The sequence below is a fragment of the Panthera tigris genome, chromosome D4, assembly GCF_018350195.1.
Source record: "Panthera tigris isolate Pti1 chromosome D4, P.tigris_Pti1_mat1.1, whole genome shotgun sequence".
In the NCBI taxonomy this organism is placed as follows: Eukaryota; Metazoa; Chordata; class Mammalia; order Carnivora; family Felidae; genus Panthera; species Panthera tigris.
The window spans coordinates 59,666,553-59,691,301 of NC_056672.1; the positions used below are offsets into that span (position 1 = coordinate 59,666,553).

Here is a 24,749-nt window from a genome sequence, read left to right on the forward strand (position 1 = left end):
TCACAGGGCTTTCTCAGAGCCACAGAAATGGTTCCCGACGCACACAGTCAACTGGCTTATATCTCCTCTCCATTCCTTTCCAGTGAGGAAGAGGAGGCTCGCAGACTTGACTGGGCCCATCATCCCCAAGGTCCGAAGTGGTGTCTAATGTGTGAAGGGGACGACCATGCCTTTGAACTACACACGTTCTACTGATAATCTGTGCTCTGCAGTGGAAACCAGAAGGCAAAGTGCCGGCACAAAACCCTTTCGTGGTTCAGTTCTTTATGCACTAAGGTTTTTAGGTTAACTAGTGGTTGTAGTTGAAAATTTTATAAACTATGGTTAATGTGAAGTTTTCCTTTAGTCACAGAAGTTCAGTCTGGTTATTATTTAAAAACTAAGAAGACCCCAAACCAACAGATCTTACTGAAGACGTTCTAGCATGGGACTTAAGCCTGGGAGCCCAATTTCAGGGGCCTCACTGCGTGGTGTTTCAGGTGTGTTTAGAATGTGTAACGCACAAACAGCACGCTCTTCCGCATGGCTGAAAAGCATTATAAAATACTTTATTATGAATTTGATCTTAGGCATTTAGTGAACAGATCATCGTTATTAATCCTCCTTTAAATTTTAAGAACCTCAAGATTAAAGTTGCCCAACTGATCAGTGGGTCAGGAAGCACAATGTTGCCCCCCATGAAAGAGCGATTGAAGGCCACAGAGCTCTGCCATGATTCAAAGAACGTGAGGTTCCTTTTGCTGGATATGAGGAAATGATTGAAAAGCCAGTGAAATTGCAAGTTGCAAAAGCCATCCTTTCTTCACCAATCCCAGGCAGCAAACATTTCCCTGAGTGTTCTTTAGGAACATCTGGGATTTATTTCCCATTTAATATTGGAATCAGAAATAATGTTTTCCTTACTCAGTGTCAACCTCAACGATGTGAAAACCTATGGCCAAATACTTGAAAACACCTTTCTGTATTGCACAGTGGGCCAATGGCTTCTGGGAGGTAAAACAATAGGGAAATTTCTAGTCCATTACGGCCATAGTTAAAGACTTCAACCATGTGTCACATCACCACTGATCTCGTCTGTCAATTAAGCCTCTGAAGGCCAATGGTGAAGAAAATCCAGATATTAAAGAATTAGGAAACCCTGGCCAAACCATCCCAAGACGATTATTCTGTAAATGTAATATTGGTGTTTCTGCCAGATCCCTTTTTCACATCATGTGCATCTCTTGGGACCCAGCAAAAAGGTTAAGCCACAATGCCCTTGTGCCTTTTAATATACCACAGTGCCAGTTAAACTAGCATTTCTGTTGCTCGGGAGTTATTTTCATGAGTGATTCAGCAAATCTTATGACAAAGGACAGCCCAAATAGCTGACGAGCACAGACTAAGCTGCAGAGCACCGAGCGGAGGCTATTGACGAAAAAGGCAAAGTCTTGCACACTGAACTGTGATGATGTGGACGGTACAGGGTAACCAGAGGTGGAGCCAGGGCCTCACCGCTAAGGGAGAGTGTCTACTGAGGCTGCAGGTGGGCCCAGGAGTGGCACCATGCTGCAGGGATGGCCCTTCCCACTAGGCTTCTCCTTGAAACACAACTGCAGCTATATTCTGCGTCACTGGAAACTGCGATATAAGATTAAATCTGTTGGTCTATGGACGGTTGCGTATGTATTTCTTGCGACTAGGGTGACAGGGACACATGCCTGACACGTTGGCCAGAAGGCTGGGAAACTACCATGGCAACGCAGAATGACCTCCCTCAAAATGTGTCTTCTGTCCCAAGGTGTTCATCTAAAAACTGCCCAAATGTCAGCGTCCTCGAGCTAATTTGAATCTTCCAAAAAGAATACTTAAAGCTAAGCGTGTGGGTATTGGGGGAAGCAGAGACTATATTAGGGGGGAGCACTCTCACAAAAACCAAATCAGTAAAAAAATGAAGGTGGGCCACATCTTTAAGACCATCTGCTCCATCAGATGAGCTATTAGTTTAGACTAGGGAATGGCAATTTTTTTTCTATAAAGGGCCAGATGGCAAATATTGTCAGTCTTGCACACCACAAGGTCTCTGTTGTAACTTAATTCTGCCATAGATCATGTGTAAATGAATGGGTGTGGCTATTGCAATAAAACTTTATTTACAAAAAAGCAGGAAGCAAGTCAAATGCCATAGTCTGCAGATCCTGACTTAGCCTCTCAGGCTGCCAGAGAGCCGATGAGGTCAGAGGTGGTGGATGGTAGGTGGCCTGCTTCCAAGGAGTCCACCTCCAGGGCTACAGCTTTCACGCTTCTGCCACCAGGGTGGACAAGTCTGCTGACAAGCCCAATGACTACTACCAGCCTGCTGCATGGCACAGAGAGGGCATGACCTGGTCACCAGGCTCAAGGCTCTCTCCCCCAGCAGCTTTGGGATCCCACAACAGCTCTTTTTTCTGTGCTCTGGCATCTTCTTTTTTTTTTTTTTTTTTTTTAAATATGTATTTATTTTTGAGAGACAGAGCATGAGCTGGGGAGGGGCAGAGAGAGGGAGACACAGAATCCAAAGTAGGCTCCAGGCTCTGAGCTGTCAGCACAGAGCCCAACACGGCTCAAACCCAAAAACTGCAAGATCATGGCCTAAGCCGAAGTCGGACGCTCAACTGAGCCACCCAGGCGCCCCTCTGTCATCTTCTGAGTCAAATGTTTCAGGTAAGTGGGCAGAACCCAACTCCCTCTTTCCTCCCCACACTGAGGTTTAGGTGGCCAACATGGTACCCAGTTTATGATGCTGGCGTTCCCTGTTTCTCTGTTGCCGCAGCTTTGATGTTCTCCAGTGTATGGTCACTGTGAACCCAGCTCTGTGAAGGCCTAGGGAAATGCTGATGGTGCCACTTGCGTAAGCACGGCCCATCCTCACCAGCGCCAGGCCTTGGCTCTGAGCTGGTGGGGAGTCAGTCACACCTGCTGTGGCAGCTCACTGGGTATGCGTGGCCGTCGGGCTGTACACTCACATTCCTCTTTAAAGCTGCTCTGGGTGGGACTTGAAGCCAGCCTGCTCCCTTTGTCCTGACACGTGACACAACAGGCTGTGAATCCTTGTCGTTGGCAAGCGGGGCAGGTCAAGATGAGCTGGCGGCACTGGGGAGTCGAGCAGAGTTTATATTGGTCCCATGGGGCTCCACAATATGAACATTCTGGGGAAGAGAGAAAAGCCCTAGTTATAAACACACACATATACACGTGTATACACGTAGACAGGCGCTTCTCCAATTCCTAAATATAACTCTTAGCACATCAGCTAATATATCCTGTTGGGCCTGGGAAGGTTTTAGAAGTTTCCCGTCTTCTACCAAAAAATGCTTCTTCACCCCCACTTTTTTTTGGGGGGGGGGAAGGGGTAGGTTCACCTGGGAATTGTCTTCCTGATTCCAACATTCGGTGACTCACTTTCTTCTTTTTCCCACTTAGAAAACAGGTAATATTGTTTCTCTCTTTATTCCAAAGCTGGCCAACTACCCCTTGGTTCAATGGTCTTTTTCCCTTTTTAGGTCATTCCCTTTATGGTGGGAAACAACACACATGAGTACAGATGATCCCACATCTATATTCAGCTTCTTCCCACCTCTTTATCCACGGCCCTGCTTCCCAGGCCTGAGGTTCTGCTGCTGTTGCCAGTGGACACCTGACCACCTGATTCCTAAAACCCCCATTATCTATTTTCTCAGCCTGTTTTTCCCTGCTGACTTCCTGTTACCATGAACAACATCACCATTCTTCAAGTGTCCTTAACTAGTTTATCTAAGCCACCTTCGGGCCTTCTCTCTTGCCTTCACACTCACATGCAAGTACCCATCATATCCTGCCAACGTTTCCTCAGTAACATTCCTCAAATCCACTATTTCTACTTACTTATAATTTATACTCCATCTAGCTCCAAAACAGATCTCAAGTAGCTTTCAATAAGACACACAAATATAAAAGACTGTTAAAATTAATAAAAAGATCAAGAAGAAAGGGGAGAGGACAACCACACTCAAATCTTATTCATTATCTGAGTGGTAATTCAGTCCCCGATCACAGGAGTTCTAGCAAATTACGACAGTCACTAGGGTTGTCTGCCCATGACCTTTCCGGTTCAAGATAATGGCATCCGGGGGCACCAGCCATTTTTCTTAAGGATTATTTCCATCCTCCTTTTACTGACTGTCCTCATTGGGTACCACACATCGGTGAGGACTCAAAACTACAGTCAAACCACAGGCTTCCTGAGCTCATACCTTCCTGTGGCCACCCCTGCCTTGGCTGTGGGTTCAGCTCCTACCTCGGAATGCCCCACCCACCACTCAAAAGTACCTCACCTACCACATGTGTCTATAGACCATCTAAAATGGAGGTTCTTTAAATAAAATACATAGTATTACAAGGAAACGAATTATATAGAAATATAAAATACCAAAACATCTTCAAAAATCTGTATAGTAAGATATTAACACATGAAATAAGACAGTGGGGGCCTAATACTTCCATTTTGAGACAATGACGAACATAAATGCTATTTGGGGATGTCTGCAGCCACTATAATATATGAAAATACTGTGGTTGCTGTTGATGACAGAGTCACTGGTGTATCTAATATTACTGATTTGTTGCTTACATTACAGTCAAGGAAAGTGCTACGTGTAGTGTGGGGTTGCAAAAATAAAGATATAATTATTTTCCCATCCAAATTCACAGAACCCCTGAATTTTATATCTCATCTCCTGGTGAAGACCCTTGATTCAGCCTATTTAGTTCAACCTCCAGCATGCAGGCAAAGCAAGTGGCACCACCCCTAATGTAAAGGACTTGCCTAACCAGTAAACAGGAAGTCAAGATGGCAGTACAGGCCTCCTGATTCCTGGTCCAGGGTTCTGTCTGCTCCACTACTGCATCTCCAACTCTAATGGGAAATGGTCATACTACATTACTTCTCCGTATTTTCTTCTTCACGTAACCAGTACTGGCCTGCCTTCCAGAATGCTTCATACAGAGTATGCCTGACCATCAATTTAGGTTCCAGCCTGTGCCAACCTACCTGACACTATATCACTGTTGTAGGATAAGGCATAACGCTCATCAAAAACAAACAACTTCCCTTTGTAGAAACCATCAGGAAACTCCTCCAGGTACTTGTGGATGCCACCCTTGAGCTGGAACACTTCCTTGCATACTCCCTATGTGAGGAAAAACAAGAAGAAATTTGAGGAGACAGAGACGAGTAAGAAGCTCCACAGGAGACTGGCAGGTGATGACAGCAGTCAGGGCCTTCCACTAGATCCTGGGAAGCCCGGCTATTTTTGCTGTCCCCTAAATATAGAAGGACACCTGTCGGGACATGTAATGTGAATTTGCTCTTCTCAGGATCAAGCATAAGGATTAGGAAAAGGGAGATGTTCACTGATCTTTCCCTTTTGTACCTGATGAGTGTCTAAGACTGTTAAGTGCTTTCCACATCTTGAGATTTAAGAACTTCAGATCTTGTACTTACAAACTCTATTCTGGAACCATACAAGGGAAAAATAAATCCCTGGCTGGCTGAGGGTGACAGAGGGAATGAAGGTGGGGAGTGGAAGGCTCACTACATGCTGTTGGTAGAACCTTCTTCATCTCCACACCTGCAGTGACTCCAAGGGTGTTAACTCACCTTGGCTTTGAGGTAGGCTGAACCCCGCTCACAACGGATACCCCCAGTGCAATACATCAGCACCTTCTTCTCTCTGAAAAGTTCTAGATTTTTGTCAATGTAGCTAGGGAAGTAACTGAATTTCCTGATGTCTGGGGCTAAACAGCCCTGGAATCGCCCCTACAACATAGGAGAAGCAGAAGGAAAATTATCAGAAAAACATACCTGGTAAGAACAAAGGTTCTTTCTGTGTCAGCCCCACTCAGAGCCCCCCTTTGGAAGGCACCACTTACTAGCTACTGTTTCTCACCTACACTCTGACCTTTCAACTTCAAGATCTGGAACTCAGAAATAAGCCTGGTGGGCTATTGGTCACCTTACCAGAGTCCTCAGAAAACTGGAAAGGCTGCCCAAAGCAAACTATAGGATCCTTGACCTATATCAAGGGGAGGCACATGGGAGCCAAAAAGTACATTATGTGCCAAGATGTCTTTTAATTCCTACTTTCTTAGACTTTCTCACCAGATCCTGAGTTCAAAGGCTAGGGTTTTCTCTGAAGCTGCTAGCAGTCAGGGGAGATCTATGTGACTTGGGCACAGGCAGGCATAAACAGCAGCACCTTGGGAAACATGCCATGATGTGGGTAGGGGAAGGCCTACCATTTCACTGAACTCAATTCTGGTTCTACTTACTATTTTGCTTTCATAGAAGTTTCTGCAGTCCAGGAGGATAGTATCACTTTGTTCTTCATTTGTCTGAGACAAAAACTTTTCTACTTCTTTATGAAATTCACCTGGAGATAAATGGACTCCTAAAACCAAACCAAGAATCTACTTAAAACAAGACAAAAACAAAACTCAAAACCCAACACAATTGGCCCACCCTGATAACTCACATGTTATTCCGTTTCCTTCCACCCAAACCTTTATTCATCATTGCAATTATATCTCAAAATAACACTACTTGATGACCATAGTGAAATAGTTTAGTAACTCCAGATATCCTCCTTTTCCTTCCTCCAAAGATAAGTGGTATGGAGACCTGGAGGTTTAGAAATGATTAGTCAAAGAATTTTCCATTCTCTTGGTCTAACCCAGTGATAAAAGCCAGACAGTGGGGATCTAAATTGCTAAGTGGGTTTGCTGGTCCATTATACGGCCAATGTTCTATTTTCACTGTATGTGGAGGAGCCTGGGCATGTATGTGCTTGACTATAGGCTTCTGACTGTAACAAAGGTGAGCCCAAGTTCAAGGCTAAGAATCTTGACAGGCAGCTACGAGTATACATTTGTGGAATAAAGTGGGCTATTCTTCAAAAATACAAAAGGGTAAGAAGAATGTGTGTAAGTCTGTGTGCATGAGGAAAAGAGAGGGTGGGAAGGGCTGACAGCAGCAGTGACACATAAGAAAGCAGGGCAGGAGACAGAAAAGGAGGGAAGAGCTAAAGCATGCAGGAGAGAAAGGAGATGAAGAAAATAAGTAAAATCCAAGGAGACTAAAAAGAGAGAACCTCGGTCTGGTGGGGCCCTCTGCCTTCTTGACTCTCCAGAACAGAAATATTCCTGTATCTTAGGGGGTCCAGACATCCCCTGATTGTGAGGACTTTGGGGGAATTTGGCAGCACGGACTAACCACACCTTACAGACAGGGACTCTGGGGATGGCAGTCACCACACCTGGTGGATCCTGATGGCACCAAGGGAGCCTCAGTCTATTTAAGGGTGAACCCCAACAACCACCCGAAACTGCTAAGTACTCAGGTGGGGCTAGAGGCCCCCAGGCATGGCCAAGGAATCTGGATTCCTACCTGCCGAACCTAAGGCTATGAGAATGTAATGAAGCCAGAATTGATTTTTTATTATCAAGTGATTACAGGTCACCAAAACGGGGGTGAAAGGGAGCTTCACAACTGTGATGAGAAGCACGGAAATCTGCTACGACTTCTACGACTTCGACTTCCTCCCTGCTGCTGCTCTACTGGCCGTGCGAAGGCCTGACTGGCCAGGGACTCCGATGGACATGTTTAAAAGAGATGCCTTCAAACAGCATGGCCCAAATGAAAGCACAGCACTGCCTGGAGCCGGAGCCCACTCTCCCCTAACCTCCCAACAACGTCCTGTAGCACCAAGAAAGAGCTCCTTACTCATCCCACTAAGGTAGGGACATGGTGCACACATGGCCCTTTTGGGCCCTTCTCTCTTCATGCATGAGTCTCTTTCCCTCATGCTGTATCCTACTCCTATTTCCCTCTGACTTAACCCTTAGCATTCTTTTAAATACCTCCATATTAGAAAGCGAATGCAGACAACCAGACCTTTGTGCTTCCTGATGAAACAGGACAATGCTACCTATCAGGCAGTCTTGGGGGAAAAAAAGGAAAGAAAGAAAAAAGGAAATCAAATCTGAATCTGACCAAGTCTCTAGATCTGAGGCATGTAACAGAGGCATGTGGCTAGATCCCCACTAGCCACATGGGGATATCGGGGCTTTGAAAGGTAGCCTGAGATGTGCTATAATAAGAGTGACATAGATCTAGGATTTCAAGTACTTAGTAAGCAAAAAAAGGTAAAAGATCTATCTCATTAGTAATTTTTTACATTCATTACACATTGAAGTGTTTTGGCTACACTGCATTAAAGCCTATTTATTAAAATGAATTTCACTTGTTTCCTTTTACTTTTAAAATGTGGTGACTAAAAAAAACACCATAAAATTACCTATGTGCTTCACATTAGTTCTATTAGACAGCACTGTTCTATCAATCTATAGGAAAATAGAGGACAGAGGAGATACAGTCAGCTTTAGCCAGATGGTGGGAAACTACAGACAAAATGACCCGGTTCCTTCAAAAAAACAAACTGCATGGGGAAAAAAAACAAAGATGGAGGCAAATGTGCAAGCTAAAAGAGACTTAAAGGGACATAGGGATCCACCACAATGAGTGGACCTTACTTGAATCTTAACAGAAACGAACTTGAAAAATTATGCGATCACCACAGGTACAATTTCTTCAAATACACCAACATGCAATTCTGGAAAACAGCAAGCCCCTTTTCTTTGCTGGTCTAGCCAATTTTAAGAACTAGCCAGATATTTGATAATATTAAGGAATTACTATAAAAAAGGTTTTATTTAGATGTAATAATGGTTTTACAGTTATTTATTTAAAAAAATTTTTATCTTTTAGAGGTCTCTACTGAAATATTTATAAATGAAATGACATTGGGATTCCCTTCAAAATAATCCAGGATGGGGCAAGGGGGCAGGGTATAGAAGAAAGGTGGCAATGAGTCAGTAATTGCTGAAGCTGTATGACAGGTACGTGGGAGTTCACTATACTATTTTCTCTACTTTTTTTAATGTTCGATCATTTTCATAGTAAAAAGCAAAACAAAAACAAAAACCCACCAAATAAATGTCTTTCAACCATCTATGGTAACAATAGGGAGGAAGGGGAAGAGAACATTCTAGAGCACCTGCAAACCAACTGCTTTGGATTTGAAAGCCACTTGCTTCCTGAAGCAGAAAGCCTGTTATTCAGTTGATGAACTATTTACAAATAATAATTACACTCTTCCCAGATTGCTATCTTTGGAAAGAAAAAATAAGTTCTTGCCAAACCGTCATCAAGAAGAATAAGACGGGGCATTCTAATGGCTGAGTCTTCAATTACCATAGTACCAAAGAGAAGACCAATTTAAGCACTGGATGACCCACACGCTAGCTACACTACAGCTGTTTGTTTTTTTTTTTTTTTAAGCATAATTAATATACAGTGTCATATTAGCTTCAGGTGTACAATATAGTGATTCAACAATTCGATACATTTCTCAGTGCTCATCAAGATAAGTGTACTCTTAATCCCCTTTATCTATTTCATCCATCTCCTGCCCACCTTCCCTCTGGCAAGTACCAATTTGCTATCTAAGACTCTGTTTTTTGTCTCTTTTTTCTTCGTTTTGTTTCTTACATTCCATACCCCCAAAGCCATTTTAAAGAGTGGATTGCTGATCAGAGTGTCTAATTTCCACATGTGTTTCTATATTAAGTTTTGTCCCTGTGAAGAAGAACAAAATTTTTCTTCTAAAAGCAAGCATACCAGGCTTCTTGTAGGAGATCTTATTGGGACTGATCCCCATGGGCACAATTTCTTCAAATACACCAACACGCAATTCTGGAAAACAGCAAGCCCCTCCTTTGCTGGTCTAGCCAATAAGAAACAAAACAGAATACAGTCTTACTCTCCCATCTCCAGATATAAGCCAAGTGCCAAATACAAGAATTATATCTGTTTTGTAATAATAGCTGAAGTCTTAAGAAACTTCAAAGTAAGAATTAATGTTTTAATGGGAAGGGAGTTTAGGGCCTAAAATGTTTCAGATAATTCACCTCTAATAAATATTTATTGCATACCTTCCATGAACTGAAATGTTAAATTGCAAAGGTGTTTCTATGGCTATAAGCATTTAACTATAAAACCAAAATAATTTCAGCATGTAAGATTACATCCTAGCTTTTGCTCTGGAGGAGCGACACCTCTCTCCTACCATCACCAGCACTAACACTAGTAAGGTAGTCCCCACCACCTTTATCACCTACTGTGACAAAGCATAAGGTCACTCAAAGGAGCTCAGGTTGCTCAAACAAAGGAGCTCAGCCATGAGAGCAACAGCTTTGTCCCCCATGTGGTATGAAGTACTGATCTTGTAATTCCAGGTTGACTAAAAAGTAGTGATGCCCTGAAACAGCCAGGTGGTCCCTCAAGCGAGCAAACACATCTAAGTTTTAGAGTTAGACTGTGCAAACTGTAATGTCCTTATTTGATAAGAAAGGAGATTAAGGGCATTCACTTGCCCCAGATCACATGGCGACTACACAAAGAAGTGGAATGAGCATGCTCCTTTGACTGCACTGCCTCGCAACCTAATGGGGAAAAAGGCTGCTTACTTCTCCACACTGATCTCCGCTTCAGAGCCTAGAGAGGGAAGAGGCACTGAGGCAGAAGCAAATGGCTCAAAATCCATTTTATTTTCAATTTCTCTTACCTTAAAATCATCCTTACACATATAATCCTTAAACAATGGGCAGGAAAGCATGGCTTCCACATAGAGTCTGGTGGCCAGTTTGCTTCCACCAACTGTCCCATTGATTCCTTCTGTAGCAATTCGAACCTGGGACACAAGACGGTGAGAGAAAGGGAATGCAGCCTGTTCTTAGCTTAGTTTAAATCTTCCCGGGGCAGAATAGGCTTGTGTGTGTCAGTGAGTTTAAGGGGAAAAGCAGAGACACAACAAGTGTTACCACACAAAGATACTTGTAGTTTTCTAAAATGGCACTGCCCACAGTTTAGATGAGGTACTCAATAGATGTGCGCTGAAGAAGAGAATGCAATGAGTGAAACTTCTGGAAAGCCCCATTTGCTACAAAGCTCCAGTTGTCCAATGCCCAAAGAAATAAATTTTGAGCTTAACCTAAATCCAGGTCAGAAGATCTGAGATCAAGACTCATCTTTGCCACTTACTTGCTTTGTGGCCCTGAGAAAATTAACTTACTTCTCTGGACCTCAATTTCTTCATCTTCATAAAAAGGAGGTAAGAGAGAAGCAACAATGGAAGAGAACTGCTGAGGAGATATTTCCCAAGTCCAAAAACACAGAGCACGGCTGAGAGCTAGGAGGCCATGTGAGTACACCCCTGCACACCGCTGCAAACCCACCCACTGGAACACAAGGTCCACAAGGGGTGCGTGTCTGTTTTGTCCACTGCTGCATCGCCGGTGCTTAGAACAGTGCCTGCCAAGTAGGTACTCAATTCACATTTGTTGAACAAATGGATGTGTATCCGTATCTGAAGCTTTTTGGCTTCTCAAACACTGTATTCTCTTTAAAATGCTTCGCTGGTTAGGGGACATTCGAACCTGGATTCAGGCCCCTGCCTTAAGAGGCAATGCTCTGCGGATGCTGCCAAGTTAATTGTCTTGGAACTACAGAACCCTTCGGATGAGTTTAAGGATGCATCATCTTTAGAAGGAGCTGAGCTCTCTGGAGAAAAGCGCTAGAGAGAACGTAGACCACTCTAGTATCATGGTACTCTACGGAGAGAGAGGTCATTTAATTCGAGGTCCTAGACTGTTACTACCATTTAGAGAACAATGATACCTACCAATGCATGAGAATTTGAAAAATTTACAAGGCTGCCCTTTTTCAGGCCCCAGAGGAAATACTGTCACCTCCCTCGATCCAGTTCTTTAGGGCATGTATATAAATGGGATTCATTTCATAAGCCAATGCCAACTCACTAGTAGTGGCTAGCCAGAGTTCCATGATGAGCATTCTGGATCCTTGACAAAGAGAATTACAATCCGCTAAAACCTGCTCTGGGCATGGGAGAGGAAAGCAGAAAGAATATGCCATCTCTGCTGTATAGACCACTATCCCCACAATCAACTTATACTTTTTCAAGGGTCTACATAGAAAATAGAGCTGAACCAGTGGAAGTGTCACAAAATTTACTCTAAAACTATTTCTGACCATGGCAGATAAAGTACATACTTCTACGTAACTGTCTTTAGGGTAGACTAGTAGATTCTTTCCTATGTTCTTTTAATCTCAAAACCCAAATAAAAGACAAGGACACCTAATCCCTGTAAAGCTGGGGCAGAGCAATCTGTTGAGCAATCCAAACTCATGCACTAGACTTTCAATCCCTAAGGCTCCAGAAAAACCTGTGAAGTAGCTCCTTGGTGAGGAAAGCCTTATATCTCAGGAATGGAGAGCAACAGTATTTATTGGGCACCTACTATGATATAGGAGCTTTATAAGCCTGAAAGGTACATACCATAATCCCCATCTGACAGAAAAGGAGACAGCGGCTCAGAGAAATCAAGTAACTTGCCCAAAGACACAGAGTCAGCAGGTGGTAGATTTGAGATTCAAACCAGATATTCCAAATCATGTAATTTTTCCCTTCCAAAGCCTCCATTGTGTCCCTTCAAATTTCTTGAGGCAGTAAGGAGTTTATAGCAATAGGAATCAGAAGCTTCTTTCTCGAATTTTCAACTTGTCTTCTTTCCCTACCTAAATGGTAATACTCTACCAAATCTCCCAAAAGCAGAAAAATACCTCAGTAAACTGGGCACGTATCATTGAAGCCTAAAGATTTTAGACTCAGAGCCAGGCAGGTGCTGCCACCTTGTGGATAGGGACCCTCACTGCTAGTTCACTTCAGGCTGGGCCAAGAGTAAAAATCTGCCCCCCAAACAAGGAAAGAGATTGACTTCATATTTTGTACATTCAGGTTCACTGTGAGAACATCCATCTTCCAAGGTGTTCTCAAACAGAGGTGATAATAAATGTATTCATTCCACAAATATTTACTAAAGATTTTACTACACGCCAGGAACTGTGCTAGGAATTAGGGATCTAGCAGTTAAAAAAGAGTTCTTGCCCTCTTTGAGTTTACAGACTAAGGGCAATCACAGATATTAAGATAAAAATTACAAACTGACAAATGCTATGAAAAATAACTACAAGATTCTATGTGAGGGTGTACTGGGAAAAATGAATTTAGATTGAAGGTCGAGAAAAGTCTCTTTGAGGAACTATCATTGAAACTGAGAACTGAAGATTGAGTAAAAATTTTGCAAGAGAAACTGGGTGTGGGAGAGTCCCTTGAAGACAGTTTGCCTGGAAAAAGGCCCAAAGACGCAAAAAACCTTTGTGGGCTCCAGAAAAACCTGAAAGACCATGTCACTGGAGTATAAGGAGTGAAGAATGACATCAGATAGGCAGAAAAGTTAGGAAGGGGCTAAATCATGCAGGAACCTAAGGGTATATCAAGGATTTGGGTTTTACTCGAAAAGCACTAGACGGCCACTGAGAGATTTTGAGGAGAGCACAGCTGTGTTTTATTTACTTTTTAAGACGATGCAGGCTGCAGTGTGGAGAATGGATTAAATGGCAGGCAAGGACAGAAGAACAAGAGTAGATTAAAGGCTACCTCGGGGTGCTTGGGTGGCTCAGCCGGTTAAGGGTCAGACTCTTGATTTAGGCTCAGGTCATAATCTCATGGTTTGTGAGATGAAGCCCCAAGGCGGGCTCTGTGTTGACAATGCAGAGCCTGCTTGAGATTCTCTCTCTCCCTGTCTCTCTGCCCCCCCCCTTGCTGATGCTTTCTTTCTCTTTCTCTCTCTCCCCGCACCCCCCCCCCGCTCAAAATAAATTAAATAAACATTTTTTTAAAAATTAAAATTAAAAAAAGCTCCTGAAATGGATAAGAGAGGGTGGGGCATGGTCTAAGGTGGTCGAAGGGAGGACAGAAATGAATGGACACAAGGGATATTTTAGAGGTAGAAATGGCAGGATGTGACAATGAACTGAATGAGGTAAAGGAAGCTTTTGGCACCATCTGTTAGAAAACATCAGTGTGGAAAATATCAATGATCAAACAACTGCCTGGGGACTTAAAACATGTGTGGGAAAGATTAGGCTTACGATTGTACAATGTCATAACCTGAGGGGATCTCAGAGGGAATTTTAGTTCCTTTTGAGTTTTAAAAACACATTATCTGTTGGGGAACCTGGGTGGCTCAGTCAGTTGAGCCTCTGACTCAGCTCAGGTCATGACCTCACGATTCGTGAGTTCAAGCCCCACATTGGGCTCATTCCTGTTGGCATAGAGCCTGCTTCAGATCTTCTGTCCCCCTCTCTCTCTGCTCCTTCCCTGCTTGCACTTTCCCTCTCAAAAATAAATACATCTTCAAAAAATATGTAAAATAATATATTATCTGTCTGTCTCTAGTTTTATCTATATATGTGTGTATGTGTATGCACGTATATGTATATGCATATATAAGTCTACGGCTATATATGTGTGTATACATGTAATCATAAAGAACGTTTCAGAAAATAACAAAAACCATCCACAATCTTATCACGCAGACATAATCATGATTAACATCTGGGTATCTATTACCTTCCATCTTTATATACAAACACTTGTGGTTCTATTACAAACATATATTCATTTCTTTATTCAACGCTCCCCAAATATTTACTGTAATGCTATGCACCAAGCCCTGTTCTAGCACTAAGAATACATCAATTAAGACAAAGTTCCTATTCTCATGAAGCTTTTATTAGGGAGACAGATTGTAACAAATTAAACAAGGCTTATACTTTCAGACATAACAAATTCTTTGAAATTCTCTGAGCAGAAGGTGACAGAAAGTGACAAGGTTTAGAGAGAGGACTACTTTGGATCAGAGTTCTGAGGAGGTTAAGATGTGTGCAGAGATCTGCAGTGGGGAATGAGCCAAGTGACGATCTATCAGGAAAGCATCCTAGAGGGAAGGGAGCAGCAAATGTCAATACCACAAAATGGTAAAAGACCCTGGCATGTTCTAGAAAAATCAAGAAGCAACTTGGAATCATACCTATATGTATAGTTCTATGAAATTTTTTTCCAGCTAACATATCAAGAACATTTCCTAATGCCAGGGGTCAGCAAATTGTATCTGCTTCTGCATACGGTTTTATCGGAACACAGCCATTTCACATCTTGTACCTATTGTTTAAGGTTGTTTTCATGTTACAGTAGCACGCTTGAGTAGGTGTTGTTTGTTCATTGGTTTGTTTGTTTAGAAAACACATATAGACTTAAAGATCAACAAATTCAATTTTAGGCACTTCTTGAGCACAGACTATAGGAATTTTCTGGCAAGGAATGGCCTATCTAGCAGGAAAGATCATAAAGATTTAAACTTTAGTTCTTAAACAATATACAATGGCTAGACAACTGAAAAGAAATATTGCATAATTAATCCAACTGTATCCTGTTATAATTTCGTCACAATTCCACACACAGTTTTAGGGTTTAATAGAAGCAAGAGTGAGTAGGTTTTGGGCAAAGCCTAAAATACTTACTATTTTGCTTTGTAAGGAAAAGTCTGCTGATTCTTAGTCTATACCATTAAACAGTCATAAAATGCCATGTTAATAACTGTTTAGCGGTCTACTTAAAAGCCTAGCAGGATTTCGCAGAACCTAACAGGGAATCCTTTTTGTCGTGAGCATAACCTCTGTAGTGCAAACTGGAGACAAGAAGAGTCCCGTGAAGGGTGCGGTGTTACCTTGCCTGTGAGGCGCAGGTGCTGGCACAGAGCCGTCTGCCAGGCACAGACCCAGGGGGGATCCCCCAGGTCACAGTAGCAGTAATAAAGTAGAACTTCTCCTTCATCACTGCCCTGGCCCCTAGAAGAAGAAAACCACAGGGAGAAGATTTGAGTCACTGGCATAAGGCAGCCACAATTCACAAAGTAGACCCAGGCAGTATCAGAGGGCAGGCCGCGATGGACCAACTTGTGCCGAACTTTCTCCTACTGTTGTTGGCCTGAGAGAAGCAGCAACTCCGGTCAGTATTTGCTCTGAAGAAAACGTTATCTGCACCCAACTTACTTTACAAAAAGTAAGTTTACTTTGATTTCCTCATTTAGTCATCATACTCATGAGACAGGAATCAATAACCCATTTTACAGAAATGTCTGGCTTATCCTCTAAGACAGGGTCATATCTGTTTTTGAATCTCTCATCGTACAAAAAGGTTTCACTTCCATTTTTTCATGTAATCTTCTTAACCATGAGAAGGACTATTATTATCCCCACTTTACAGGTGAGTAAACCAAGGCCGATTCCTTCCAGGTGAGAAAGTGACAGAGTGACAGTCAAGACTTGAACAGTCTTCTGACACTAGAATCCATACTCTTTCTACTGCATTGTGCTGTCTCCTACTAACTAGGCATGGGAGCTGGGTGGGTCTCCTATCATCTCTGAGACTGATTTCCTCATCTCTAAAACTGGAGAAGTGAAATAAACTGCATTTCCCAAAGTGTGCTCTGAAGCTGTTCTATGAAATCCCATTTTGGAGAAACCTTGCAGACAACATCTCTCTGAGAATCTCAGGAAAGCCCCTTACCTACTGAAGGCTCTGAAAGGTCCTGCAATAAAAAACATTTTAACCTAGTGCTTCCCAAACCTATCTGTCTTTAGCACCTCTTTTCAACACCTGTTATCATCCTTCAGAGCTGGTGTTGCATAGAACAGATTCCAGAGAATGCTATGGTAGATGACAATTGAGGTCCCATCCAGCTCTGGAATCTGACACCCTCATCAATACCCTCATCATACTGCAGGGCCTACTCTCTTCTGAAACCTTGTCTATTTTAGAGCCTGTTTTCCTTCCTCTAAACTACTGTAACAAATTATCTGCACCACATAATTTAACTGATAGTTAAGTAGCCTGTCTCATATCCTCTGCTAAATGTTTCATGTATCCTTTTTTTTTTGTTTCTCCCCCTAGAGAGCAAATTCCTTGAGGCACAGGGCCATACAGAAGCAAAGAGGCCATATTTGTATGCTTGTATGCCACTTTATAGTTCAGCTATTACCATCATTTTGTATAATTCATATAGCAACACTGTGAGGTAAACAGGGCAGGCACCGATATTACTATTTTAGAGGTGACGACATACAAAGAATTTTAGTGACTAGCTCAACTCTGAGCCCAAGTTCAATTCTCTTTCTCCTTTTCTTGATAAACAAGAGGTATTTGGCACTGAATAGTAATGACAAAAGTATATTAAATTTGGACATTTTCTATTCACCAAATAGTTCAGGAATTGCTTAAAATCAGAAATTTGTCCTCCGGAATTCTGTAATATAATTTTGTGAGTTTTGCAAAGGTAGGATCTAAACTTCTAATCCTGTGCCCCAGTTCTAAAAGTTAACATTCTTTCTGGGGCGCGCCTGGGGAGCTCAGTTGGTTGAGCATCTGACTTCGGTTCAGGTCATGATCTCACAGTCTGTGAGTTCAAGCCCCGTGTCGGGCTCTGTGCTAACAGCTCAAACCTGGAGCCTGCTTCGCATTCTGTGTCTCCCTCTCTCTCTGCCCCACCCCACTCGCACTCTGCCTCTTTCTCTCTCTCAAAAATAAATAAACATTAAAAAAAAATTTTTTTTTAAGTTAACATCCTTTCTAAAACACGATCAACTGAGAAAACCATATTTGGTAACAAAATATGCTTTGTAAGCTCTGATACTCAAGGTAGAGGAATCATTAACATTTCTGAGCCTTCCAACTTATCTCTGAAAATACTAACACAATTTTCTGTTCATCACCTCTCCTCAGAAAAGGTAAGATATATCCTTTCATGAAACCTAGTGAACGCTGCCAGCTACATGGGTATATATCACTGCTCCCATAATACAGAGTATGTGGCTATCAGCCTGGCTTAGACCCATAGAGAAATCCTGTGCCTTAAGGATCTTGCCATTTTAGTAGATAGGCAGTGGTATCTCATTGTGGCTGGAAAAACTGGTAAAATTAAACCAAAAGTACAGAATGGAATTCTTACCTTATCAGCTCATCAGGGCTAAAGCAGCTTACATCAGGGAGCCAAGCGGACACTTCCCTGTTACAGGTCAAGTACCCTTTTAGAGGGTTCCTATCATCTGCAGGCTTAAGGCTCTTTGAGGTGTTCAGTGTCACAGCTAGCTGCTTTAACACGGAAGCAGTCTGGCGGCAGATCTCATCAGCATGTTGTGTTGCCACATGTCTATGGATGCCGATCCGGTCTTTGAACAGCTGTTGACAGCATTTCCACCATTTTTCTTTACATTCAAAAGGATGTGCAGGAACTTCTTTGGTTTTGACAAAAAGGGCAAATGCCTGCAATTACATTGCAAATATTCCACGATTAACCTTAGGTGTAAGGCTGGCAGAAGTCTCAGTGAATCCCTGACGTCATCCGTCCACATGGGTTTCTAGGTGTATGTCCCAGGTTTTTTTAGAAGAACTTCTTAAGAGAGTTAGTTTTACTTTAAATTTATGTCTCTATCTAAAATTTGCTAGGGACTGTTCTTAAAGGAAGAACCTGAATTTCAGATGAATATTAGTACAACATTACAAACAACATTATCAGTCATATCTAAAAAGAAAACGGTCAAGGCAATTATGGAATGTATTTACTATAGAATATCGAGCAGGTAGTTTTAAGTTATATGAGAAAATATTTATGATATAATGTTAAGTGAAAAACAATGGAAAAAATTTGCTTATACAATGTAACCTCAACATTTAAAAATTACACTGAAAAAGATTGGAAAGAAATGTTCCAAAATGTTTTGATTTTTTGGAAAATAATTTTGTTGTTTTTATAAAAAATTATTTATATTTATTAAGACTATTAAACAGAAAGCTATGGGTATGCCATAATTCTCTTAACCAATTCCTAACTAATGGACATTTGTTTCCAAACTTTGCAATTAGGGCAAGTGGGTGATGCAAATAAGCAATGCTGAGTAAGCATTCCATGCATACATTTTTACACCTCTTTAAACATCTAATTTAAATAAATATCTAAAATAAAACAGAGCCCGACACAAGGCTCAAATCCATGGACAGTGAGATCATGACCTGAGCCGAAGTTGGATGCTTAACCGACTAAGCCACCCAGGCACCCCACGTATTTACATCTATTGCCTATTTTTCTACTGTGGCATGGATTTTCTGTTTTGTAAGCAGTTTTAGTGACCTTTTATTGATCATAGTTATCACAAATCTGTTTCCTAGCTTGTCATTTGTTCTTTAGTTCTGTGGTATTTTTGATGTACAAATAGAGGCTAAATGGGATCTATGATTATCAGCCTCTCAACAACTGTTCCCTCCTAGTCTAATGGGAAGGGAGATACTTACGTGTGTGTGTGTGTGTGTGTGTGTGTGTGTGCAATGCATTTGGAGACTACTGTAAAGCATCCAAAAACAAGCACTCTGAACATCGATAACAGACACAAAGCGCCACTGTGGGGCCATCCTCTAGCTGTACACAACTGTATCTGGACTGTCTCAGACCAAAGTACCAGGAAGGGTAGCCTGAAATTACACCGCAGGGCATTTTTAGCCTCTTTTGCAGTGAATCCTTCCAGATAGGCAAACAAAAAAAACAAAAACAAAAGAGATAGCACGTATGTCAACATATGTGCTTCTTTGTATTAAACTTTGATTTTCAAATCCTATCTGGTCTTTTAAGGCCTTGTGAACAAGGCATTGAGGACCCATCTGCAGTTAGAGCCCCTGTGGGATCTGTTCAAGAGGGAGAGTCAGGCCAGAGCCAGGATGGCAGCTCAGAGGTGGGTGAAGCCTACAGGAAGGCAGGCCCTGGAAGGCCCAGCTTGGCAGGGTGGGTATACTGATTCCATACAGAAGAATATGCAACTAAGGAAATACATTGGGACTAATCAGAGCCAAGTTTCTCACCAAACCTCCTCAAATAGGGAAGTTATAAATATGGGAAAGGGAAAGTTGAGAAAAACTCTTGTGATGCTTGAATGAAAGTGAAGTGCTGGTATGAGTTCATGGTGTAATATTGGGATGGCAGTAAATATAGAAGTATAGGTATGGTACATGTAGACATTTATGCATTCATCTGCATATTTTCCTAGCTTCACACACCAGAGGTCCTGGGAGAAGTAACATTTAGTAGCAATGAGTTTGCTGAGCCTCCAGGTTGTGATTTTTCATTAGAAGCAACCAGAGCTCCTTGAAGAAATGTCTGGTTCCAGGAATGGGGCAGGGAAAATACAAGATGAGTCTGGAACATCTTGTTGAGTCAGAAAGTAAAGAAATACTCAAAGAATGATGGGAGCAAGTCAAAAGGACATAGATACTAGCTTAAAAGGGCCCCCAGCCAAATCTGAGATGATCTGAGCATCGCAATAAATCATGACACAGTGGACTATCACCCAACAAATAAAATGTAAACCTAAAGTCCACATGGATACAAACAAATTGGGAGAAAAGAAGGCTCTTCCTTACAGCAAAATGCCAAGTAGTAAATCTAGAAGGAATGAAGCAATTAGAAAATCACCCTTTAGCACCCATCACAGTAACAATTGATTAAGCAAAGAAACACCAATGAATCTAAAATTAGTAGATGACAGTTGGATAAGGAATAGGATAGGTACACAGTCTCAAAGTATTCCCCCTCCCCCCTCAAATACTGACTTCTTAAAAGGGAAAAAAGAATAATTTTATAACAGAGAAATCTGACAGTCACTCCCTTAATCAAGTAACCAAAGTCAACACCACCAGTAATGGGACAAATTGCCATTGTGAACCACCTGATAGACTGTCACCAGATAAACACAGCATTTCTTGTGGGATGGTTTTGTTAATAAAAGCACTAACCTGAATCTAATCATAAGGAAACATGAGTGAAGATCAAATAAAGAGATATTCTACAAAATAACTCATGTAATCTTTAAAAATGTCATGGTCACGATTTCAGGGGAAAAATGAGAAAGTGTTCCAGAATGAAGAATATATAAGATGTGACAGCTCAATGCAACACCCTGGAATGGATCTATAAAGCCATTTGGGACAACTGATGAAACATGAATGGAGCTTGTGTGCAAAGGGGATATGAGGGTCCTCTGTACAATTCTTTCCTCTAAGTCTGAAATTTTTGTAAGATAATATTTGAAAAAACCTTTCTGTACCCTTTGGGTTTCATTTTCAAGGACATCCGTGTGAGATGAGAACAGAGGGGTGACGGATGAGAAGTTATAAGTAGGGACATCTATCCTTCATTGACATGAAGCCAACGAAAGCTAACTGTGGAAGGAAGAAGGACAGCAGACTGGAGGTAAGAAAACTAAGTCTCAGTTGCATGTCCTCTGGTCGTTTTCCTTCCTCTGACCTTCAGCAGGAGGTTTGAGTCAACGATCTCTGAAAAAAGGATAAATGGCATAGAAGAGCAGCATATCAATATCACCTCCCATTATAATCCAATCCCAACGGTCCTTAGTAAGCTTGCAACCATCCTGGGCTGTTGTGTCCCTTCTCCTAACCAAAAGAACTCAGCCAGCTAGATCAGATCAGGAGTCTTAGATAGCAGCTGCCATCTGCCTGTCTGTTCTCCGTATGACAAGGTCTCCTGGGATCCTGGGATCCTTCCCCTAACTCTAGGTGGAAAAAGGAATTCAGCCCATCTTTCTAGAATCTGCCCTCAAGTACTCAACCATAAGTGTTCCACAACCACACCTTACCTATGATTCTTCTTCTCCTGGCACTAACTTAAGATCACTAATTAATGACCCTAACTATACCTTGCCTTGAGCATGGCAGCAGCCTTGTGTCTCACTAGCCCTCTGTTCCCTGGAGGACAGCCTTGATGAGCTACTAATAGATGCATCTGAACTAACTATACATATGTGATCCTGAAGCATACACGGCAATGCGGCAGTCTTACCTTTTTCTTGGCAAATGAGTATTTCTTTTTCGTACTGACATCCAACTCGGCTTTAAGACTGCTACTGGGATTGATAAGCCTTGTGTCTTTTAAATCTAAGTCTGAAAATCTTAAAACACAGGCCTCCAGGTCCTTTCCTTGGTCGGGTGAAGTAAAAGAAGGCATCTGGTTTGGTTGCAGTAGTGGGGCAGATTCCTTTCAGTTAACTATCTCCTAGGAAGCAAGGGAAAAATGACAATTTCGGTCGTTGGTTACTACTTGAAGTAAACTTGAAGCTACTCAATCAATCAGGCAAATGAGCATGGGCCCAGCAACCCAAGCCATCCATCCATTCACTCACTTATTCAATAAATATTTATTTAGCACCTACTCTATGCCAGGCACTGTTCTAGACAATAGGAATAGAGCAGTGAAAGAAATGGAAAAAGTCTCTGCTTTCTTGGAGTTTACATTCCAGTAGGGAGAGACAGAAAGTAAACAAACGATTAAATTTAAAAAGTCAGATAGGAGGGGCCTCTAGGTGGCTCAGTCAGTTAAGCATCTGACTCTTGATTCTGGCTCAAGTCATGATCTCAGGGTTATGAGATGGAGCCTCACGTCCGGCTCTGTGCTGAGCATGGAGCCTGAGAGTCTCTCTCTCTCCCTCTTCTTCTGCCTCTCCCCACTACCCCCCTTAAAAAAACAGATAGGAAAACGGTCACGAAAACAAAAACCAGGGTAAGGAGTTAGGAGTGATGGAGGGGCTCTTTAAAACAAAGACTAGGTAAAGTCTTTCTGAGGCAGTAGCATTTGAGCAGAAACCTAAATTAGGGGGCAAGCCCCGCAAACATTTAAGGTACATTATACCCGAAAAGCACCAGCTACAACCAAAATCAACCAAACTGTGTACTAGACTTCAATTCCAAACATTTTGTCCTTTTATATCCTTTAATTTTAGAGCTGTCCAAATTCCATTCCTTAGAAGAAATAACAACCAAGAAAGCCCCATTTTAATAAACAGAAGAAATATAAAATATAAAAATCACTCCTGTGGCCAAATCTTGTCAAAATGGACATACTACCAACTACCAGTCAAGCCACCATAATTTCTTCCTTTCTTTTTAAATTTTTTTAAAGTTTACTTTTTGAGAGAGAGAGAGAGAGAGCACAAGCAGTGAGGGAGACACAGAATCTGAAGCAGGCTCCAGGCTCTGAGCTGTCAGCATAGAGCCCCACACAGGGCTTGAACTCACGAACTGTGAGATCATGACTTGAGCTGAAGTCCAACGCTTAATCTACTGAGCCACCCAGGCGCCCCAAGCCACCGTGATTTCTTGACCGAATAATTGCAGTAGCTTAACTGCCCACCTCCCCAGTAAGGTAACTAAACAGCAGTCCAAAGGCTTCTCAACATACTCTAATAAAGTCCAAAATCCATCCAAAGCCCCTCTCACCGCCTCTCATCTCATCTACTACAATCCCTTTGATCACTCCTCTGATTGCACTATGTTTGTTCATTACGAAATGGATCCCCAGCACCAAGAAAACAAGGGTTTTCCTTTGTTCACCTCTGCATCATTGGCATGTAGAACACTGCCTGGCATATAGGAGATGCTAAATGTCAACAAACACAATTTATTTGTTGAACGAAATAAAACAGTGATTGGGTAGCCAGGGAAGGCTTCACTCAAGACTTGACGTTTGAGCTAAGACATAAATCACAAGGATCATCCATGCAGATTTAGGAGCAGAGTCTTCAGGCAAAGGAAGTAGTATAAATTCCTAAAGTGGAAACAAGCTTACCTTATTAGAGAAACAGGAAGAAAGAATGGATGGAGTATAGTGATGAGAGAGCACAACCCTTTGGGTCAGAGTATAGAGTTTGCAATGCAAAGTAACTGGAGAATTGTAAACAAAGGAGTAACGTGGACTGATTCAGGATTTGTCTTCAAAGTAGAGGTGGCAAGGTTTACAGATAGATTGTTATGCAGGAAATGAAGGAAAAGAAGGACCCAAGAATGACTCTTACCTACATTTTTGAATTAAGTAGATGGATGGTGCCATTCACTGAAATGGTTAAGACTGACAGAGGAATAGGTTAGGACAGAAGAGTCAAACAAGGCAATCAGATGAGTAGGTGCGGTGCTCATCGGAGACGTCAGGGCAGGGGACGCTCACATACACGTATATGGGTACCCAATAACCAATGAAAAAATTACTAGAGCAATCACCCGTTCCTTCCTAAACAACCACCGAGAAGGGCGAGGGGTAAAATGACCGCCCGAGGGTAACCCGGCGGCCGTAGGTTCCGGCTCTGGCGGGTCTTCCAGTCCCACGGACCGCAAGCGCGGCGCCGCCCCCCGCCCCCAGCCCGGCCCCACCCCGCGCGCCGGGCCTGGGAGATCGCTCCGCCCAGCTTTCCCCGACGAGGCAAAGGCCCGGAAGTGGGGGTAAAAAGAGCACTCACCCGCCAGTCCTGGTTCTTTCTTACATCTTTCTTCATCGAATCTGCTCCGCCTAGGAATCGTCACTGAGCACCGTCCCAAGAACCTCCACCAGCCCCCTCCTGGAGTTTACGAAGGAAGGCACACTGGAGACCTGCCCTCGCCCCGGAAGTCTTCGAGGCTGTTAGCGAAAGGGCCGCCGGGAAGACTCTGCGAGGCCCCAGGGAGGGTCTGAAGTTAAGGCGGGGATTCCAGGGTGTTTTGTGGACCGGCCGCCGCTAGGCTTGGCTTGCGGCCGGCGGCCTCAGTCTGGCTAAAGAGGCGGTGCTTTCCGCGTGGCCCCGGAAGGACTTAAAGCGAAAGGCGGGAGAAGGAAGCCGCCGAGAGGCG

The 24,749-nt window shown here is 42.6% G+C and overlaps 2 protein-coding genes across 5 annotated transcripts in view; one reads left to right on the plus strand and one right to left on the minus strand.

The window, feature by feature from the left end:
- Positions 1 to 1,617, plus strand: part of TMOD1 (tropomodulin 1) — an 86,392-nt gene extending 84,775 nt beyond the window's left edge. The window contains exon 10 of the mRNA XM_007089298.2: positions 84 to 1,617. Within this exon, the coding sequence (XP_007089360.1) occupies positions 84 to 148 (65 nt within the window). The 3' untranslated portion in view covers positions 149 to 1,617. The remainder of the gene's footprint in view (positions 1 to 83) is intronic.
- A 969-nt stretch (positions 1,618 to 2,586) lies between these two features.
- Positions 2,587 to 24,466, minus strand: TSTD2 (thiosulfate sulfurtransferase like domain containing 2). 4 transcript variants are annotated; one of them, XM_007089294.3, is made up of 10 exons: positions 24,383 to 24,466; positions 21,937 to 22,149; positions 18,043 to 18,356; positions 15,763 to 15,883; positions 10,680 to 10,805; positions 9,734 to 9,839; positions 6,328 to 6,446; positions 5,657 to 5,815; positions 5,048 to 5,186; positions 2,587 to 3,167 (listed from the first exon to the last, which is right to left on the minus strand). In XM_007089294.3, the coding sequence occupies exons 2-10, from the start codon at positions 22,099 to 22,101 to the stop codon at positions 2,929 to 2,931; spliced, it is 1,488 nt and encodes a 495-aa protein (XP_007089356.1). In that variant the 5' UTR covers positions 22,102 to 22,149; positions 24,383 to 24,466; the 3' UTR covers positions 2,587 to 2,928. The 4 variants fall into 4 exon arrangements, with proteins under 4 accessions (XP_007089356.1, XP_007089358.1, XP_007089357.1 ...); XM_007089296.3 differs by lacking the exon at positions 24,383 to 24,466 and adding an exon at positions 23,949 to 24,246; XM_007089295.3 differs by lacking the exon at positions 24,383 to 24,466 and adding an exon at positions 23,945 to 24,246.
- Between the last annotated feature and the right edge of the window lie 283 nt (positions 24,467 to 24,749).